This window comes from Rhinatrema bivittatum, chromosome 2 (genome assembly GCF_901001135.1).
Source record: "Rhinatrema bivittatum chromosome 2, aRhiBiv1.1, whole genome shotgun sequence".
NCBI lineage: Eukaryota > Metazoa > Chordata > Amphibia > Gymnophiona > Rhinatrematidae > Rhinatrema > Rhinatrema bivittatum.
Window position 1 is genome coordinate 372,328,166 of NC_042616.1, and position 20,508 is coordinate 372,348,673.

General features: G+C 46.2%; 1 protein-coding gene across 2 annotated transcripts in view; it reads left to right on the forward strand.

Annotated features, from left to right (window-relative positions):
* The window catches only part of LOC115084727, a 793,897-nt gene that overhangs the window by 91,859 nt on the left and 681,530 nt on the right, over positions 1-20,508 (forward strand). For both annotated transcript variants that reach the window (XM_029589965.1, XM_029589966.1), the window contains 2 exons: positions 8,545-8,655; positions 10,074-10,142. In XM_029589965.1, the coding sequence (XP_029445825.1) occupies positions 8,545-8,655; positions 10,074-10,142 (180 nt within the window). The remainder of the gene's footprint in view (positions 1-8,544; positions 8,656-10,073; positions 10,143-20,508) is intronic.

A 20,508-nucleotide genomic window follows, 5' to 3' on the forward strand; every position in this document is an offset into this window, starting at 1 on the left:
GGCTATTCTCTAAGACAACTTGATTAATAGCAGTTAACGGTTTTATCCCAGGACAAGCAGGATAATAGTCCTCACATATGGGTGACATCACTGGATGGAGCCCTATCATGGAAAACTTTGTCAAAGTTTCTAGAAACTTTTGACTGGCCCACTGAGCATGTCTAGCATGCCATTATCCCTTGAGCCACAGGGATCTCCCTTCAGTCTCTTTTTTTTTTTTTTTAATTCTGCAGTTTGCTTAGGAGCCCTGTGTGATTCTTCACACAATTTTCCTAATGGAAAACGTATTAATTTCCTCAGAAAAATATCCCCTCAGGGGTTTCCCATTCTCAATTTATTTTTCTTCGATCAGTGAGTAAAATACTTAATTGTGGTCGATACCGATCTCACCAACCCTCTGTGCCCGCAGGCCGTCAACAGCTGACTGGTCTCAACTTTTTAAAAAAGTGCCCAAACTGACCGACCCCCCCCCCCCCATGACAAGTGCATCTTATGCCTTGGTGTGGGACATAATGTTTCTTCTTGTCCTCAATGTGCTGAAATCACAGCAAAAGGTAGGCAGGCCCATCTGGAAAAGATGGAAAATCTGTTTAAAATAGTTACTTCCATGGACATTGACTCAATCTTCACCGGCAGGGGTATCCAAGAAAGTAGTAATAAAGACCCGCCAAATACATGAGGGTAGTGGTAACCACCCATTCCAGACTCCATCAGTCGTCGACTAAATCTACCTCTGTGCTAGGAAAAAAAAGAACCGAACACTGGCATCAACGGGCATCCACACCCGGTGCTGGCTCTGATTCCGGAGCGGGATCGATGGCTATCGAGCCGCCCCCGAAGAGGACGAGGTTAGAGGAGCCAACTATGCCCTCGACACCAGAAGGTCCAAGGCAATTGCCACCAATATTGGTGCCGGGTACTGCGCCCCCACAGGGACCTGTGGAGGAGCCAGTTCCACCTAATCTGCCACGCCCTGTAGCTGCTCTGTCTTCTTCAACTATACAGGAGGAACTGGATGGATTTATTCGCCAGGCAGTCATCTATGCCCTTTGAGAACTACATCCACCGATGCTGGTTCGCATTCCAGCATCGATGCCGGAGCCATCGATTCTCACACCATTACTGACGAAACTTGATACATTGATTGGTGCTCTACCGACGCAACCTGCGCCACCGATGCCGAAGGAACAGATTAAGCATCCGAAAGACCCGATACAGATTCCCAGCTCTTCGGATGAAGAAGGCACTGACTCTGACCCACAGTCACCGATGCCTCAGCCGATGCCAGGACTCTGGGGACCGAAACGTCAGAGTTGTCCGATGCCATCGATGTCACTGAATCATCAACCAAAATCATCAAATGATCCTTCGAAGACTTTACATCTTTCGATGCCATTCTTCATTCCTCCTTCCAGTCCTCAACCAGAGACTGATTATTCTACAGAAGATTTCTTGTCAGACCCATCTCCACCGGAGGAAAGGAGAAAGTCACCACCTGAAGACCTCTCCTTCTCAAATTTCGTAAGGGAAATGTCAGAAACAATCCCTTTTCAATTAACAGAAGAAGATACAAGACAAAACATTGGAGGTTCTTCAATTTGTTGATGCCCCCAAAGAGATAGTGGCTGTACTAGTATGACGCAATACCAGAGAAAGCTGTGGAAGCAGGTTTAAGAAATATCAGAAACTCTTCCACAACATCAGGGCACCTACATACATAAAGGCCTTGAAGCTGGGAAGCACGAGGTGCGAGCGGCCTACGACTCGTTTGAGATAGCTTCTAGAATGGCAGCAACTGGCATCAGTGCCAGACGATGGGCATGATTAAAAGCATCTGACCTCAGGCCTGAGGACCAAGATAAATTGGCTGACTTGCCTTGCACTGGAGAAAATTTATTTGGAGAAAAAGTGCAAGAAGCAGTTGTGCAGCTTAAAGATCATAAGAAACCTTGCGCCAACTGTCCATAATCACTGCAGAAACCCCTTCTGCAAGACGCCCATCTAGAAAAGACACCAGAAAGCCATTCTATCGACCACGCAGGTAGTATCCAGCAGCTCCTCGTGGGAGAACAACAAAGCCATCTCAAAGAGGATATCCCAGACAACCAAAAACATCCAGACCTCAGCCTCCCCCCACAAACAGGCCAAGCATCTGGGTTTTGAAAAACTCCGAGAACAGCAGCCTCTCCAGAAACCCAAATCAAGATTTACCAGTCTGTGGCTGGGTTTATTACTTTCTACCTAACTGGACAAACATCACCACAGATCAATGGGTTCTGTCCATTATAACACAAGGTTACCATCTAAATTTTATCACGGCACCCAGAAATTCCCCACCAAACTTACTTTTAATAACTGAGTGAGACATTTATTGCATTTTAATTGAGTGTTTTAGAGGGCATGAATTAGCTATTTTAATATTTCATTTTCCTAGCGTGTAGCCAGATGGACTTAATACCAATGGGTATTGTGCTCTACTGATAGCAGATGGGAGACGGAGTCAGATTTCAAAGCTGACTTCACTCTACATATACTCGTGCAGCAAGCTTAGCTCTTCAGTATTTCTCGTCTCCACAGCAGATGCAGACACTATCCCATACTAGAATAGTGTTAGTAATTACATCAAAGAAGAGAAAAAAATCTACCTTCAAGAAGATTGAGCCCTGCTCTCCTGTGGTGAAACCCAAGGGTCCCTCCCCCAGTCAAGCATTCCTGAGATGATCTCAGATATCCCTCAGAAGTATGCCTTGGTCCCGGCATGGACTTAGGCAGCGGGTGCACATCCGAGCACGCCGGTGAAGGTAAAACCCTCTCCCCCCGCAGCTGGAGACTGTTCAATGCACAAGCGGTAAGCAGGAAACTTAATATTCAGTTCTCCGATCTCCAGAACTCTGATCGCCATACCGACTCCCCTTCCAGCAAGTTAGAAGGGAGCACTGATTGGATTGAGCAGCCTTGGTTAGGCTAGGCCCTGATCTGGTGCAAGGTTCCACACACTTGGAGACCCTTAGGGGTTGCGCCATCTTACACGTGTGGGTCGTCGGCACCATCTTTCCTTCCCCTCCGCGGTATGTGCAGGATCTTCCGGTGGCCGATGCGCATAGATAAGACTGCGCACAAATACCGTGCGCATAACTACGGCTGCGCACAAATTTTTGCACGCAGTGAAACTCGTGCGCCTAGACATAGGTTCAATGGCACCGGCGTCTAAGAAGGCCAGAAGGCACTCTTTGCACAGGCTGCCACGTAAGAGCCACGCAGAGTAAACTGGAGTCCTGCCTGTGCCCGCAGTGTGAAGAAGCCTAGGGGGAACAGAACCCCACTGTCGGAGGGGTCCGGAACTACTGACGATTGCTCCCCACAGGAGGACACCTATGGGGCCCCCTACTCCACACCCCCCCCCCCCAACCAGGATCAATATGGACCCAGGGACCTTCTCCTGGGTGGAATTCTTCAAAGGGCTGCAAACAGCCCCCGCTGTGCACCAGGCTCAATCCAGGCCGTAAGCATAAGATCTTCCCGGCACTACTCGGATGCCTCGAGACAGGCCTCGTCTATTAGGGGCCCAGATACCTCAGTGATGAGTGACTCCCTGGAAGGAGAAATCCCTCCAGGGATGGAACCATACCGAACCATGCCTTGCTTCTTCCACAAGGACGAATCATCAGCCCTTGTTTCTCAGACTCCGAAGACGCTGGGCATTCCGGGCACTGACCGTATAGTGGAACCAAAGAAGAACTCTAGCTTGGGGTCCCTTCATAAGGCCTCATGCTACTTTCCTATGTTGGAAGCCACCCAGAAACTGATTGACTTGGAATGGAATGCCCTGGAGGCCAGCTTCAAAGGGGGGGGGGGGTGTTCCCAAGAAGCCCTATACACCCTGGAACCTGCAGCCAAGGAGCACCTGTGCTCCCGAAAGTGGACGCTATGGTCTGTGCAGTCTCAAAGCCAACAACGATTCCCGTTGAGGGGAGGAGTGGCACTGAAGGACAGACGATTGGAGTCCATCCTTAAGCAGGCCTTCACAATAGCAATGACACTGCAGATTGCTTCCTGCTGCGCACTGGTGGCACTTGCCTGGTTACTCCTCTCCAGAGACACAAATATGGCCGGAGAGACGATGGAATCTGCGTCATCCTTCCTCACTGATGCAAGCTCAGACCTAGTGTGCACCTCAGCCAGAGGCGTTGCCTCAGTAGTAGCAGCCAGAAGAAAACTATGGCTACGAATTTGGTCTGCGGACCCGACATCTAAAGCAAATCTCACGAGAATCCCTTTAAAGGACCTCTCTTGTTCGGGAGCGAATTGGAGACGTTAGCCAACAAATGGGGCAAATCTCCAGTGCCCCGACTACCGGAAGATAGAGGTAAAAGACCCCAGTGTTCCTCCCCCAGAAAGACCAAGGGCAGAGGATCGCAGCGCGTTAGACCCTACAGGAACGCACAGTTCCAGGTACCCAGTCCTTTCGGAGCTGACGCGTCAAAAGGGGAGCAGGACCCGGGGGCAGGCTCCAGCAGTTCCCCATAATGGAGAAGAGACCAGCCCATCCACAGGAAGAAGCCATGGGGGGGTCGACTTGCCCTCTTCTACCAAAGATGGGTCAAGATAACGTCTGACAAATGGGTTCTAAACATCATTCGAGAGGGGTTCTCTCTGGAATTCCGCAGCATCCCCCGAGACAAATTTATGAGATTATCCTGCCACTCCCACGCCAAGAGACTGGCAGTTGAAACCACATTAACAAGACTACTCAGTCTGAAGGCAATAACTCCGGTGCCCACGCCCCAGTAAACTACTGGGCGCTATTCCATCTATTTTATTGTTCCCAAGAAGGAAGGGTCATCCGACCCATCTTGGATCTCAAGAACGTCAACCGTCATTTACAGATGCCATACTTCCACATGGAAACCCTGCGCGTTGCGATACTGGGTCACTATTACCAGTTCTGGGTGCTACCCTCTGGTTTAACAGCCACCCCCAGGATCTTCACCAAAATTATGGTGGTCATGGCGGCAGCACTGAGGAAGGAAGGGATCCTGGTACATCCCTACCTGGACGATTGGGTAATCGGGGCAAATTGTTCGGAAGAGAGCCGGCAGGTGACCAGCAGAGTCAAGAGCCTACTGCAGGAACTCTTTTGGGTCGTAAACACGGCAAAAGTAGTCTGCAGCCCTCTCAATTGCTAGATTACCTGGGGGCCCATTTTGACACCAAACAGAACAAAGTCTTCCTCCCTCTCCCGAGGAGAAGGAAACTGATGGAACAGTTACGATTGATGACCAATGCACACCTTCAAGTCCTCGGCCTCATGGCATCAACCCTGGAAGTCGTCCCTTGGGCAAGGGCCAATATGCGACTGCTCCAGCGCTCCTTACAGTCACGATGGAACCCTCTGTCCCAGGAATACTCAACTCACCTCCAACTACCAGCAGAGGTACGTTCTCAGCTCCAGTGGTGGCTACAGGAAGACCACCTAAGCAGAGGAGTTAGCCTGTCCCCACCGAACTGGATCTTGCTCACCATGGATGCGAGGGTGGGGAACCCACTGTCTGTCAGGAATTGACAGCCCAGGGGCAATGCACCAAGGAACAGGCAAAATGGAACAAAAACCGCCTGGAAGCTCAAGCAGTCTGACTAGCATGCCTGCAATTCAGCCACAGACTCCGAGGCAAAGCAATTCGAGTAATATCGGACAACAGTTGCTTACATCAACTGCCAGGGAGGAACCAAGAGGCAGCAGGTGTCTCTGGAGATAGACCCTCTCATGGCATGGGCGGAGATAAACCTATAAGGGATCTCGGCCTCCCACATCGCAGGAAAAGACAATGTCTCAGCAGACTTCCTCAGCAGAGAGAGCCTGGTCCCATGGGATTGGATGCTATTGACTACAGACTTCCAACTGATAGTAAATCGCTGGGGCCTCTCAGCCATGGACCTACTGGCCACCTGTCTCAGTGCCCAAGTCCCCAGGTTCTTCAGCCGCAGACAAGAGCCACAATCCCAAGGAATCAATGCTCTTGTCCAGACTTGGCCAGAGGAAGACTTACTGTATGCCTTCCCCCCCCCCCCCCCCCCCCATGGCCACTACTGAGCAGGTTCATCCGCAAGAGAGAACATCACAGGGGACTAATTCTACTAGTGGCCCCGGATTGGCCAAGACGACCATGGTATGCAGACATGCAAAGACTCCTTGTGGGGAACCCTCTGTACCTACCTCCACACAGGGACCTTCTCCGGCAGGGCCCAATTCTCCACGAAGATCCATCTCTATTTTCTCTGTCTGGCCCTTGAGAGGATTCGCCTGAAGAAGCGTGGTTTCTCAAAGGCCGTGATTGACACCCTGCTCCAAGTGCGCAAGTTCTCCACATCCCTGTCATACATACAGATCTGGAGAGTATTCGAAGCCTGGTCTGAGGAACGTGGGATTCTCCTGCAGACAGCCAAGATTCCCATGATTCTTGAGTTCCTACAGGATGGTATGAAGAAGGGGTTGTCACTCAACTCCCTCAAGGTCCAAGTAGCTGGACTGGCCTGTTTCAGAGACTAAGTGGATGGTATCTGGCTATCAACCCATCCAGACTTGTCCCTCTTCCTGAAAGGGGTTAAACAACTCCGACCACCCCTAAAGTGGCCGGTGCCACTATGGAATCTCAATCTAGTATTAGACTTCTTAGCTGGGACTTCCTTCAGACCAACACGCTGTCTGTCTTGACATTGAAGACTGCATTCCTGGTGGCAATATGTTAAGCTCGTTGCATGTCCGAACTACAGGCTCTATCCTGTCGGGAACCGTGCCTTAGGTTCACACCTGGAACCATACAACTTTGCACTGTCCCCTCCTTCCTTGCAAAAGTGGTTTCCGAGTTTCACTTGAACCAAACCATCTCACTACCAGCTCCAGATGTGAACGTAAGGGCTCGGAAGACTCCTGTCTTCTTGGCCACCTGAATGTCTGCAGACTCCTGGTGCGAGATACCTGGAAAGATTGGAACCAGTGCGCAAAACGGATTGCTTGTTTGTTCGTTCTTCACAGTGGGAAGAAACAATGAGAAGCGGCCTTGTGGGCGACCATAACCCGCTGGATCAAAGAAGTAATCAAGGCAGCTATATAGAGGCAGGAAAGCCATTACCTTTATAGGTTAAGGCTCATTCTACGAGGGCCTAGGCAGTCTCTTGGACAGAAACCAAGCTGCTGTCGCCCACAGGGATCTGTCGGGCGGCGATGTAGTCCTCCCTACGCACCTTCTCCGGGTTCTACCGCCTGGATGTTCAGGCCCGGGAAGACGCAGCCTTCACAAGGGCAGTATTAAGTGGGCCACGGGCAGCCTCTTGCCCTGTTCGGGAGTAGCTTTTGTACATACCATTGGTCCTGAGTCCATCTGGCTACATGCTAGGAAATGGAGAAACTTGATTAAACTGAGTAAAAAACTTGAACTGGTTCAACTAATTTCCAAACTGGAGACCGCCAGTCCACTCAACAAATTAACGCCGACAGGACAAACTGTGGGTAGGCCACGGCTTAACAAACCTCGAACTAAGCAAATACGGGTAAGCCGTGGCTACCCACAGTTGTCCTGTCGGCGTTAATTTGTTGAGTGGACTGGCGGTCTCCAGTTTGGAAATTAGTTGAACCAGTTCAAGTTTTTTACTCGGTTTAATCAAGTTTATTTAAGCAAAGATATATCCACAATGGCTTTTTGAAGAGAATACTGAAGAGCTGAAGTTACTGCAGGGGTATGTCTACATTGACGTCAGGTTGAAATCTGACTCAGTCTCCCATCTGCTAGCAGAAGAGCACAATACCCATTGGTCCTGAGTCCATCTGTCTACACTAAGGAAAACAAAATTATCAGGTAAGTAATTTCTCCATTACCCAAATTTCCTTTCCTCTGAGGGAAGGCCAATCTCTTGACTAGCCCTAGGCTGTTGAGGTTTTATGTTTTGGTTGGCCTTTTCCGGGCAAACTTTGCAGAGCGTGATTCTTGCTCTTCATTGAAAACTGGTAAGTGGCTTATTTAGCCCCTTAGTTTATTGAATGTTATTTCTTTTGGCTTAACTCACTGTTCCTGTTTTGGATTGGAAGCTTGAGTAGTTCATTGTTAATGATCAAGTATAGTCAGTTTGTCCACTTTGGCTTTTCCAGAGAATACTGGAGGGCTGATGTCAAGGCAGAACTATATATCCATGATGTCAGCTTTTGCTCTATCTCCATCTGCTGGCAGAGGTGCATAACAGGGATTGTCCTGCCCTCAGAGGAAAGGAAATTATCAGATAGTAGTAATTTCTCCTTTTTCGACAGCAGAATGTGAAAAATATACAAGGGTGTAAAGACTTTACAAGACACTGTGCCACTTTATTAGGAAAAGCAGAAAGAGCCACTAAACTAACATTTGAGGATCAGTTGTGAGAATTATTTTCCAGCTATTTAATTTTACATTCTCCAAGTCAAAAGACACAGACCAGCAAATGTTTGATTTGCAGATTCCTATTTTTTGTATGTTTGGATACCTTGAGGCAAAATTTATGTATGCTTTTTTTCTTCAGGATCTATCATGTAATTCATTGAAAACAACTAACACTAAGGATGCTGCACTACTATCCAAGACAGATGAAGATGACTTACTTAATTTTGAGAGAAGAATTTTTTTTTGTCAGGTAAGTGTTGCCTTTCCTAACAGTAAGGCAGGTTAAACATTCTTCTACATCTGTTCAACTGTGCTCACTGCTGTTGGAGAGGTGAGAAGCTGCTGAGGTGCCATGGATCTTTATAGTAGCCATGGGTTTCCCCAACTAAAACCTCATCACAGTGACAGGCCTTGCTAAGGGACCCTTCCCTTATCAGCCACCCTTATCTCCTAGCCCATAGTCCTCTTGACCATTTGTTACATCAGCCTGACATTTATTCTGTCCTTGACCTTTCTCTCTGCTTCTTCAACAGCTTGTGTCCCTTTTCCAGTCCTCTCTCTCTCCCAGCACTTGCTCTCATTACTTACTACTTCTTTCATAAGAACATAAGAAATTGCCATGCTGTGTCAGACCAAGGGTCCATCAAGCCCAGCATCCTGTTTCCAATAGAGGCCAAACCAGGCCACAAGAACCTGGCAATTATCCAAACACTAAGAAGATCCCATGCTACTGATGCAATTAATAGCAGTGGCTATTCCCTAAGTAAACTTGATTAATAGCCGTTAATGGACTTCTCCAAGAACTTAACCAAAACTTTTTTGAACCCAGCTACACTAACTGCACTAACCACATCCTCTGGCAACAAATTCCAGAGCTTTATTGTGCATTGACTGAAAAAGAATTTTCTCCAATTAGTCTTAAATGTGCTACTTGCTAACTTCATGGAATGCCCCCCTAGTCCTTCTATTATTCGAAAGTGTAAATAAATCACATCTACTCGTTCAAGACCTCTCATGATCTTAAAGATCTCTATCATATCCTCCCTCAGCCGTCTCTTCTCCAAGCTGAACAGCCCTAACCTCTTCAGCCTTTCCTCATAGGGGAGCTGTTCCATCCCCTTTATCATTTTGGTTGCCCTTCTCTGTACATTCTCCATCGTAACTATATCTTTTTTGAGATGCGGCGACCAGAATTGTACACAGTATTCAAGGTGTGGTCTCACCATGGAGCGATATAGAGGCATTATGACATTTTCCATTTTATTAACCATTCCCTTCCTAATAATTCCTAACATTGTTTGTTTGCTTTTTTGACTGCTGCAGCACACTGAGCTGACAATTTTAAAGTATTATCCACTATGATGCCTAGATCTTTTCCTGGGTGGTAGCTCCTAAAATGGAACCTATCCCCTTCTCCCTTGCAGCGCCGGCTCAACAAGTTTTTCTCCCCCTTTCTCATCCTCTCTTCCTTGAAGCTTTTCTTCCAGCCAATATTCCCTCTGCCTTCTCCAATTAGAGATGAAGGGAGCACAGCTCTCCAAAGCTAGTAACAAATGTATTAAACTTGTTCAATAAAGTATTGCTTACAGACTAATGCGGCATTCACAGTACTTTATTCAATAATGTTTTTCTAGTAGCTTTGATTATAATTTGGTTTTGTTTTTATAGATTTGCCAAGTTCCCTGTCTCAGTGAATCAGTTCTTCAGTTACATTATCGTGGGGCAAGGCATAAGAAGGTAATGTTAATTTAGGTTTTTTTTCCTTTAAACTAGGGATCTAAATTTAGATAAGTGACAGTCAAACATTTTTTAGGAGTTAAGGAAAAATGTTTCCCCTCTGGTAATTTTTGTTATTCCTGTTTTGCTTGTTTTTAATGTTTTTCTTTTTCTGCTTTTTTTTCCTTTGAATTTCTGAATTTTCTGCACGGATTCTAAGTTTTAGATGCCCTGGCTAGAGAAACTTTCCTGTGATGAGTTAAGGATTTTTTCCCTAAATTATTCTCTTAAATATATTCTACTGTCATGAACCTCTGTTTAGGTGTTGCATAACTAGTCCTATTTTCAGTGATGTGTGTGTATCTTGTTCATTTGAGAAACAGAATGGTATTGACCTTTTCCTGTACACAAGCACGGCAAATAGCCACACAAATGGATAAAGTCATCTAATTGTTCCAAGCCTGGTGATTTTTCCTCGCTTAAAGACCAGAAAATTCTTCTTAGCGTTAAGACAGGTGGATCCAAAACAATTGGGTTATGCACCTCTATCAGCAAATGGAGACTGAGCAGATGGTGGATGTATATCTCCCTACTTGGGGGTTGCTTAAAGTTTGCAGAAGGAGAAAAGATGGAGAATTAATTTGCTGGTGATACCATTTAGTCCCTCCCTCAGCTGCAAATTCCTGAAGTGATAGGTATTGGATTTTTCCCTCAGATGAGTGCCTTGGTCCAATAGCTAGTTTTCAGCTGGCATGGACTTAGCTGTAAAAGACAGCTGAAATGCAAGTGGGTGTAGGAAGCTGAGCATGGTGGTGACTGTATATGCACTCTTTCCCCGCAGCTGGAGACCGATTGTGTACTCAGCTGGGGCTGAGCTCAGTTAAAGCAAAAAAAAAAAACAAAAAAAAAACCAGGAGGGGGGGTTGTCTGTAGGGATTCCTTTTTCCTCTGGTCTCTGCACTTGATGCTCCGTTCTGATGTTTGTTCCCTATTTCTGAGGGAATTTAGATGTGGGCAGCCTGGCGAGTTGAACAGCCTTTTTGGGCTAGGCCTATCACTATGCACTGCGTGGTAGGCCATGGTGGCCTTTTCGCGCGTTTTCCTGGCTGCCTTTTTCAGGACTGTTGGTTTATGCAAGTTTGCCCAGTTTTTGGATGTTTATTTGGATGCCTACTTGGACATCCAATTGGTAGAGGCGTCTAATTGAGGTGTGTGTTTATCTATACATACAATCTGCGCGGCATTGAGGGCATTCAGTTCTTGGGTGCTCATTGTGGCACAGGGCTGTACCCTTAAATATGGATGCATATTTTTTGCAGCACGACTACAGCTGGATGCACATCTTTTCAATCGCCTGTTAAGCGTACTGTCAGACTGATGGCACCTGTAGCTCAGAAACCTTTCTGCCTTTCCCTCTGTGCTATTTTCATATTTGGGCATCTCAGCCTGGTGTTCCCTCTAACTTGTGCTAGCACTGCTTGGAGGCCTTCGTCTGATTTTACTAAGCTCTGTTCTTCCCAGCCTGATGCGGGCCTGGGTAAAGATATGTCAAATGGGGTGCCTGACTTTGGAACTCCCTAACTGGTTCGTCAACGGGGGAAGGTAGTCAGTGAGCACATAACAAATGCCTCATGGTTTTGGCATGGATCCTTCTGCCTTTTCTTGGGTGAAATTATTTCAGGGATTGCAGTCCTTTCTTCATGCATAGTCTTTGGCTCCAACTAAGCTTGCCAAGTCAAAGACGCAGGTGGTGACCTCCTCCCGCATGCCTGGTGTTGCGGTTAAGCATGGAAGTACACCTAGATCGGGGGCCAGTCTTCCTGATAGGGGCCTGGGTGGCACGGATGATGAAGCTGATCCTTACTCCCTGGAGGATAGGGAAATTCCTCCGGGATTGGAACTGTATAGGACTATGTTGTGGTTCTTTCATAGAGATGAGTTACTGGCTCAGATTTCCCAGATATTAAAGATGCTGGGAGTCCTGGGGCTGAATCTGTCTGAGCCAAAGAAAGATCCCATTTTGATTTCTTTTGTGTAAAGCCTCTTGTGTTTTGCCTTTTATGAAGACTACTCAAGAATTAATTGATCTTGAGAGGGCCACCCCAGAAGCTAATTTCAAATGGGCATGAGTCTTGGAAGGACTGTACCCACTGGATCCAGCTGCCTAGAGAGCAGTTATGTTTTCCGAAAGTGAATGCGCTTGTGTGTGCCCTCACCAAGTGGACGACTATCCATGAAGAGGGAAGAGCGGCCTTGAAGGATGTGCATGATAGGAGGATTGAGGACAACTTAAGCATTTAAAGCAGTGTCAATGACTTTGCGGATAGCTTCTTATAGTTCCCTGATGGCTCGCTCCTGTTTCCTTCTCTCTCAGGAGGTTGATAAATCTGGTGTGAATTCCTGGGCAGTGATGGACCAGCAGCCGCCTTTTTTTTTTTTTTTTTGACAAAAGCTGGCTGCAATTTAGTCTGCATCTCAGCCAGAGGAGTGGCTTTGGTAATAGGAGCCAGACGTCAGTTATGGCTCAGAAATTGGTTGACCGATGTGACCTCCAAGTTAACCTTACAAAGTTGCCCTTTAAAGGCTCATCCTTGTTTGAGAGCGAGTTAGGGAAAATGGCAAGTAAGTGGGGTGAGTTCCAGTTACTGGAGAATAAGAAGCAGATGCCATGCTCCTTTAGCATGACAGAAGTACTAGGGATCCAAGTGGCTTTCAGAGGACTCTACCTTTTGGGTAGGTCTCGGTCCTTTCATTCTAGACAGCCCTGATGGTGCACAGGCTTGGGTAGTGGAACCCCCTGAGCCTCCCAATAGAGACGTGTTCATGGTGTCTCGCTGCAACTCTCTGCAAAAGACAGGCAGTGGAGTGTACAATGTCAAGGCTCCTCAGTCTGAGGGTTGTGATTCCAGATACCACGTCTCAAGAAAATAGGGATCAATATTCTTTATTTCATTGTGCCCAAGAAGGGAGAGCTCTTTTCGTCCCATCCTGAATCTCAAAGGGGTCAGCCATCATTTGCAAGTGACTTATTTTCGCATGGAAACCTTTTGCTCAGTGATAATGGCCGTGCAGTCTGGGAAGTTTCTGATGTCCTTGGATCTGTATGAGATGTACCTGCATATTGCCATCTGGCTAGAGCACAAACATTTTCTGCGATTTTGTAGTTTGGGTATGTCATCAGTTTCGAGCACTGCCTTTTGGTCTGGCCACCACACCCAGAACATTTTCCAAGGTGGTGGAACAGTTGAGAAAGTATGTGATATTGGTACACCTATACTTGGACGACTGGTTGATTTGGACCAAGACTCTGGAAGAGAGCCTCCTGGTATTGTGTAAGGTATCTCCTTTTTGCAGGAGCTCGATTAGGTGATGAACCTGGCCAAGAGCAGTCTTTGGCCTTCTCAGTTGCTGGAGTATCTCTGTTTGGTTTGACATGAAGCAGGGCAGGGTTTTGCTGCCAAAGGGTCGTATTCAGAAGTTGATGGTTCAGGTGCATCACTTCCATGGTTGCCGTAGCGAGGCTGCATATGCGTCCTCTTCAGCACTTCCCTGCTGTCTTGGTGCCCTCAAGACTATTCGATTTGACTTCACCTGCCAATGGAGGTCTGCACTCATCTACAGTGGTGGTTGATTAAAAGCGGATCATCTGAGAAAAGGGGTTTTCCTAAGCTCACCGGACTGGCTGGTACTCATGACAGATGCGAGTCTTCAGGGTTGGGGAGCTCACTGTCAGGAGTTGACAGCAAAAAGGCGCTGGAGTCCAGATAGGTCTCTCTAGAGAGTCAATCAGCTGGAAGCCCTTGTGGTTCGGCAATTGATTGAAGGATTGAGCAGTCCGAACACTGTCTGATAATGCAACGACAGTGGATTTACTTCAATTGGCAGGGGGCAACAAAGAGCCAGCAAGTATCACAGGAAATAGCCCAGCTTATGGAATGGGTGAAGTGTGCATCTTAAGGAGATCTCAAGCTTACACATTGCAGAAAAAGGCAATGTAAGAGCAGACTCTCACAGCAGACAGTTTGAATCCAGAAGCATGGAAATTAACAATTCATTTCAGCTGATAGTGGATCTCTGGAGCTTTCTGTCTCTGGACCTACTAGTGACGACTTTCTCTTCTTCCACTGCAAAGGTGCCTCCGTCCTTGAGAATTGATGCCCTTGTGAAGGAGTCACTGGAGGGTGAGCAGCTGTATGCCCCTCCTCCCTGGCACCATGTTGGACAGAGTGGTCCAGAAGATCGAGGGTCACAAGAGGATGGTGCTTCTCGTGGCACCAGATTGGCCCAGGAGACCATGGTATGCAGGTCTGCGAAGGCCACTGGTAGGCCCCTCACTCCAGGTTCTGGCGCACAAGGATCTGCTGCGGCAGGGGCCTGTTCTTCACAAAGAATCAACTCTGTTTTGTCTTGTGAAATGGCCCTTGAGAGGGCTCGCTTGCTGAAGCGTGGATATTCTACTGCGGTGATTGCCGCAGTTTAGGTCTCATTCCACTAGGACTGCGCAGTGTCATGTGCGGAAATTAGATTGTCTGCTGTTGACATTTGCCGAGCTGTGACATGGTTCATTTTATACACCTTTTCCAGGTGTTATCGTCTAGATGTGCAGGCCTGGGAGGACACAGCCTTTGCACGTGCAGTTTTGACTGGACTGTGGCTAGCCTCCTGCCCTGTTCGGGAGTAGCTTTGGTATATCCCACTTCTGGATCCACCTGTCTAAATGCTAAGAAATGAGAAATTTCTGCTTACCTGATAATTTCCTTTTCTTTAGTATAGACAGGTGGACCCACCTTTCTGCCCTTGACTGCCAGCAAGTTGTGTGTTCCTCCTGCATGTTTGTATGTTTCCAGGGGTTACTTGTAACTCTTAATCCCATGCCTAGATTAGTGTTCATATGTTCTTTGTCTGAGCCCAGTGTTTCCTGTTGGCTGATTGCTGGAATGGTTGTCTGTTAATCGAGTTTTGTTATTATGTCCACAGTTGGCTTTTGCAGAATACTGGTGGGCTGATGCCACTGCAGGGGTTTATATAGTGTGTTTTCAGCTTTGCTCCATCTCCATCTGCTGGTAGAGGTGCGTAACCTACTTGTTCTGGATCCATCTGTGTCTACTAAAGAAAAGTAAATTATCAGGTAACTAGTAATGTCTCACTGCTTTCTGAGCATGTGCGGGCCTTCCTGTGTTACCATCTCCCCACTCTATTTTTGTCCACTTCAGCATTAAAGCTAAAATTTGAAATGTTGATGGGAAAACAAGAGGAAGAGCCCATTTTAAATAATGCCAGCCCTGTGGGGACACACAGATGTAATTTTAAAAGGAGAAATTAAAAAAAAGTCATTAACTCGTGTAAAATGCACATCCTATGAACAATTCAATGGCATTATTGTAGCAGTTTTTTCAAAAGTGCATTTACAAATGTAAAACTCAATTTTAGGTGTGTGAATTGTTTTTTAAATTGGCTCTAAAATGTCCATACTAGAATCGCATTCTTTATCTAAAATGCTTAAAGCTGGATCGCAGCTCATCAAACCGTAGCCTCTGCAAAATCGATATCCCCGAAAGCATAATTTATAGATAGTCGTTACTCAAATATGAGCTTCTAAGCTCATCGAGAGAGATCACATCAAAGACTAGTACAAAAACATTTCCAGGGCAACTAAGCCGAGAATCATCTGCACTTGTGCCAAAATGCCACATCAGGAGCTGTGACATATCCATGGTAAAGGGAGATTACTAATTTGACTCCAAATTAGTAATCGGAGCCAGGAAGCAGCCCTGGTGCCATAGCAATGAAGCATGAACTAGCAGGTGCTAAAGCATCAATGCATTGACTCAATGGCACTGAAATAATGGCACACAGATTTTGTAGCACCGAAATATCACCGACCAGAATCGCTGATGCATCGGCATATGGTCACCAGAACCAAAAATTTACATTGGCGGTTATTGGCACAGAACCGGCATTCACCAGTACAGGAAAGCAATTCCGATTTGGAGCAAGAAGTAGGACACTATCCATTTGTCCATTTCATTTATTAAAACTTATTTTTGTCGAGAAGCAGGCTGCATTAGACATGATCTGTGGGTGATGTCATCTGGCAGCACCTAATGGACTAGTCTCTCAAAGGTAATAGAGCTTTGAGATCTACTGAGTATGCACAGGAGTTCCCACTTGAATGTTACCTCAGAAACCTCCTCTCTTTCTCAGTTACAGCATGGATGGTTACTAATTCTCATCTTATCTTAGTTCTTATAAATTTTTCTCTTCTCACTGCCTCAGCAGCACCTCCAACAGCACTTTTCAGTGCTACCTTAAAAAAAAAAAAAATTCCAGCAAAGTACTTCTGCACTGATCTTTTTTATAGATCATATTTATTGGAGATTTCACAACAAATACAATGACATATCAAACCTGAAGAAAATCCAGCCATCTAGAGCAAGAAAAAACTTTAACATTATAACCACAACCATCCTCGCTACAATTGTGGTCATGCATAATTAACAGCATATGTCCAACACAATACAATGATGTGGTAGTAATAAACTTGAAAACAGTGGGAAACTCTTAAACATAACACCAGTACTATAAAAAATTTTCCCTTTTTATTCTAACTCACCCTTAAAGCCTCCCTCCCTACTGTTAGTAAAGAAGCTAAATAACAATGTCCTTTAAATTGTCCTTAATGGTGGGGGACAAGTATGTTATGAAAGGTCTCCAGGTTGCCATTACCATCTGGTATTTTTTTCTAGACTTCTGCTTTGCGGAGAGATGAACAAGCGAATCTGTTTTTGAAACCAGTGTTCTACTGAAGGCGGGGATTGTGATAGCTATTGCCCTAAAATTACTTTCTTTCCTATAAGGCCCTCTTTCAGAACTAAATGCCAGTTTGCCCCCGATTGATCTAAATCATCCAGAGTGCTCCCTCCAAAAAGCCACATGCTTGGGTCTTCTTGTAATGCTTTCCCCATGATGCCCTGTGCCTTGCCGTATTTTTGGTGCCAAAAAAGTTGGATGTGTGGACATGTCCAGGCCATATGAAAGTAGTCTCTTGGGGAGTGGTCACATTTTTGACAGCAATTAATTAGAGATTGGGAAGCCCTAAAGGCCTTACTTGGAGTCCAATAGCATTGCCATAAAAATTTCAATTGGGTTTCCCTGAGGAGGACATTTTCTGAGGTCTTTGGGATAATTTAAAAAACATTGTTTAAAATTTTGAAACGATAGGTGAAACTCAGGCCACGCCTCCCACCTCTGGTACAGTTTTTAAAACGTCAGGGATGGTATTGTTGAGAGTTTTATGAATAAAGGCTATAGTCTCAAATCATTCAGTGGGGACCACCAGAATGATCTTACGGAGTGTTAAGAATGTACGAGGTTCCTGAAACGGGAGTCCTGATGTTTCGAGAGAGTGCCAATTCTACAAGTAGGTGTAAAAGTGGTGTGATGGTAGATTACCGTATTTTCCGGCGTATAAGACGACTTTTTAACCCAAGAAAATCTTCTCAAAAGTCGGGGGTCGTCTTATACGCCGGGTATCGTCATATAGGGCACACCTGTTCTCTGACCAGTTTCTCTCAATCACATACATGCTCTCAATCAAATGCATTCTCTCACTTACACACAGGCTGGCTGGCTGCTTTTCTCTCTCACTCACTTCCTCTCCCCCGCCCCCCAAGCACAAATAGTAGCTGCAGTCCCCGCAGGCCAAGAAAGAAGAATCCCATCGGCCGCGGGAGGCTCATGGTGCTGTCTCCTTTCCCTATTATCAGCTGCTTCGATTGCTCGGGGGCCGATGCTGCTGTCGCCGCTGCTATTTTTCATGCGGCACGGCTTTCTCCTTCCCGCGGTGCCGCTGGGCTATCAGCACGTTCAAGCCCAGCGGTGAAAAAAAAAAAAAAAGTTGTGGCATCCGCGGCTGGCCTTTTCTTCTTTCCGCTCCCCCCCCCCCCCCCTTTGAACCGGAACAGGAAGTGATGTGCGGGAAGAAAGAGCCGTGCCGCGTGAAAAAATAGCAGCGGCGACAGCAGCATCGGCCCCCGAGCAGTCGAAGCAGCTGATAATAGGGAAAGGAGACAGCACCATGAGCCTCCCGCGGCCGATGGGTTTCTTCTTTCTTGGCCTGCGGGGGCTGGAGGAGGAAGCTGCTGCAGCTACTATTTGTGCTGGGGGGGGGGCGGGAGTGGAAGTGAGAGAGAGAGAGAGAGAAGCAGCCAGCCTGTGTGTAAGTGAGAGAATGCATTTGGGAGCATGTGTGTGATTGAGAGAAACTGGTCAGCGAGCTCATGTGTGTGTATATGTGAGAGACAATGAAAGTGACTGCTCAGAGAGATGACTGTGTATGTGAGTGTGAGAGAGAGAAAAAGCATGGAAGTGAGAAATCTGGGTATGGGAGTAAGAAGCCTGATTATGTGAGAGAGCATGGGAGCGGGAGGGCTGTGTGTGTGTGCATGCATGAGAGAGAGACTGGTTGATAAGGTGACGGTGTGTGTGAGAGAAAGAGACTGGTGTGTGTGAATGTGAGAGAAAGAATGTGATTCAGGGAATGAGAAGCCTGTGCACATGGAGAGTAAGCATGGAAATGAGAGACTGGTGTGTGTGTGTGTGACAGAGAAAGTGATTATGTATGGTAAGCAGAACACGGGAGTGGGACGCCTGTGTGTGTGTACGGCATGAGAGAAACTGTTCAGGAAGGTGTCTGGTGTGTGTGTCAAAGACTGTTTGGGAAATGATTGGTATGTGAGAGACAGAAACTGGTCATGGGGGCATGATTGGGGGGGGGGGGGTGTGTGTGTGTGTGAGAGACATGGGCCCTAAGGAAGAGGACCATGAGTATAGAGCTTAGCCATTACTGCTGCTTCTGGTGTGTGCTACGGCCTGCATGGAAGAGGAGTAGGAGAGCTTCTGGAGGGGGTAAGTAAAGGTGGCTTTTAAAGTTTATTTTTCTTGATTGACTGCCATTTTAATTATTTAATATTATGTGATGTGTCTGCTTTTTTAAAATATTTTATTGGTGTTTGGAGAATGTTTAATAGTTTTTATGAGTTTTTAATTGTTGGATGTTCTGTTCATAGCTGTTTTGAAACATTTATTCTGCTTATTAGTACAGTTTTACAATTATTTCTGTGTGGGGATCTATAGCTGCTTGCTAGTTCTGTTTTCCTAATAAGAGGTGTATTGGTTTTTAGGGCCTGATATACGGTATTTGTAGTGTTGCCTTTTCATAGATAGGGTTGCTCCTGTTTGAGTGTAAATATTTTTTTTCTTAAAAATATTTATAAAAAAGGGGGGTCGTCTACGCCCAGTCTTATACGCCGGAAGATACGGTAAATACTGCTTGCAGTTCTTGGAAACTGTACAGTTGCTGGGTTTCTGATGAGAACAATTGGTGTAAACTACTCAAGCCTTCTGATTTCCAGCTATTAAACACCGTCTCTCCCACACCTGGAGGGGGGAACATGGGATTCTGGCCAATGTGTTTGTAGGGTGGTTGTAGCTATGCCCATGCCTTTCTGCAGGAGAGGATCAAGAGGTGCGTTAAGTGTTGAAGTAATATTTTGGGGGGGCACTGTATAACAAAATTGAGAGTTGGGATCAGATACCATCGCTTAAGATAATAAGGAATATATCTTGAGGTTTCTAAGAGAGTGTCTTGGACCCACCAAAGCATTGCAGCAAGATTATATATCTGCAGGTTAGGGCATCCCATTCCCCCCCCCTAGCCAGAGGTTTAGTTAGGCTCGTGTCTCCTTTCTGCTTCTTTCTTCCATTCCAAAGAAAGACTGAATAGTTTCTTATGGCCTGGACTGGCCACTGTTGGAAACAGGATGCTGGGCTTGATGGACCCTTGGTGTGACCCAGTATGGCATGTTCTTATGTTATCATCTCTCTGGTCCTCTTTCAAGAGCCATAGAGGCGCTATTTGGAAAATGTGTATCCATTTCGGTATAATCATCTGCAAGAGGTGATTTTCCCCCATAAGGATAAAGGTATTTATTTATTTGAACATTTTTAGAGACAGACGTTTGTTGGGAACATCACATCGGTTTACACATAAAACAATAAGCAGCAAACGGGCTTTACAGGTAACTGTGAACAGAATTATGAATAACTTAAAAATAGCAATTTGGAGCAGAAAGAGCTGATAACTTGTCTAGAAAATAAGGGCATAAAATCAATAGCTTAAACTTTCAGTTTAGAAACATGAGTGACAGCTTGTCAAATATCAAGGCATGTAATACAGTATTTACAGTCGAAGTGGTGTGGTGATATTAACAGTCAAGAATATCAAGACCTCCACAGGTTGAGAGAGTGAGTAGTCTCTTTTACCGGGGGTCGGATATTAGCCTCATGTGTCCACTGCATGTGCTCACTGGACCGCAAGGATTCCTAC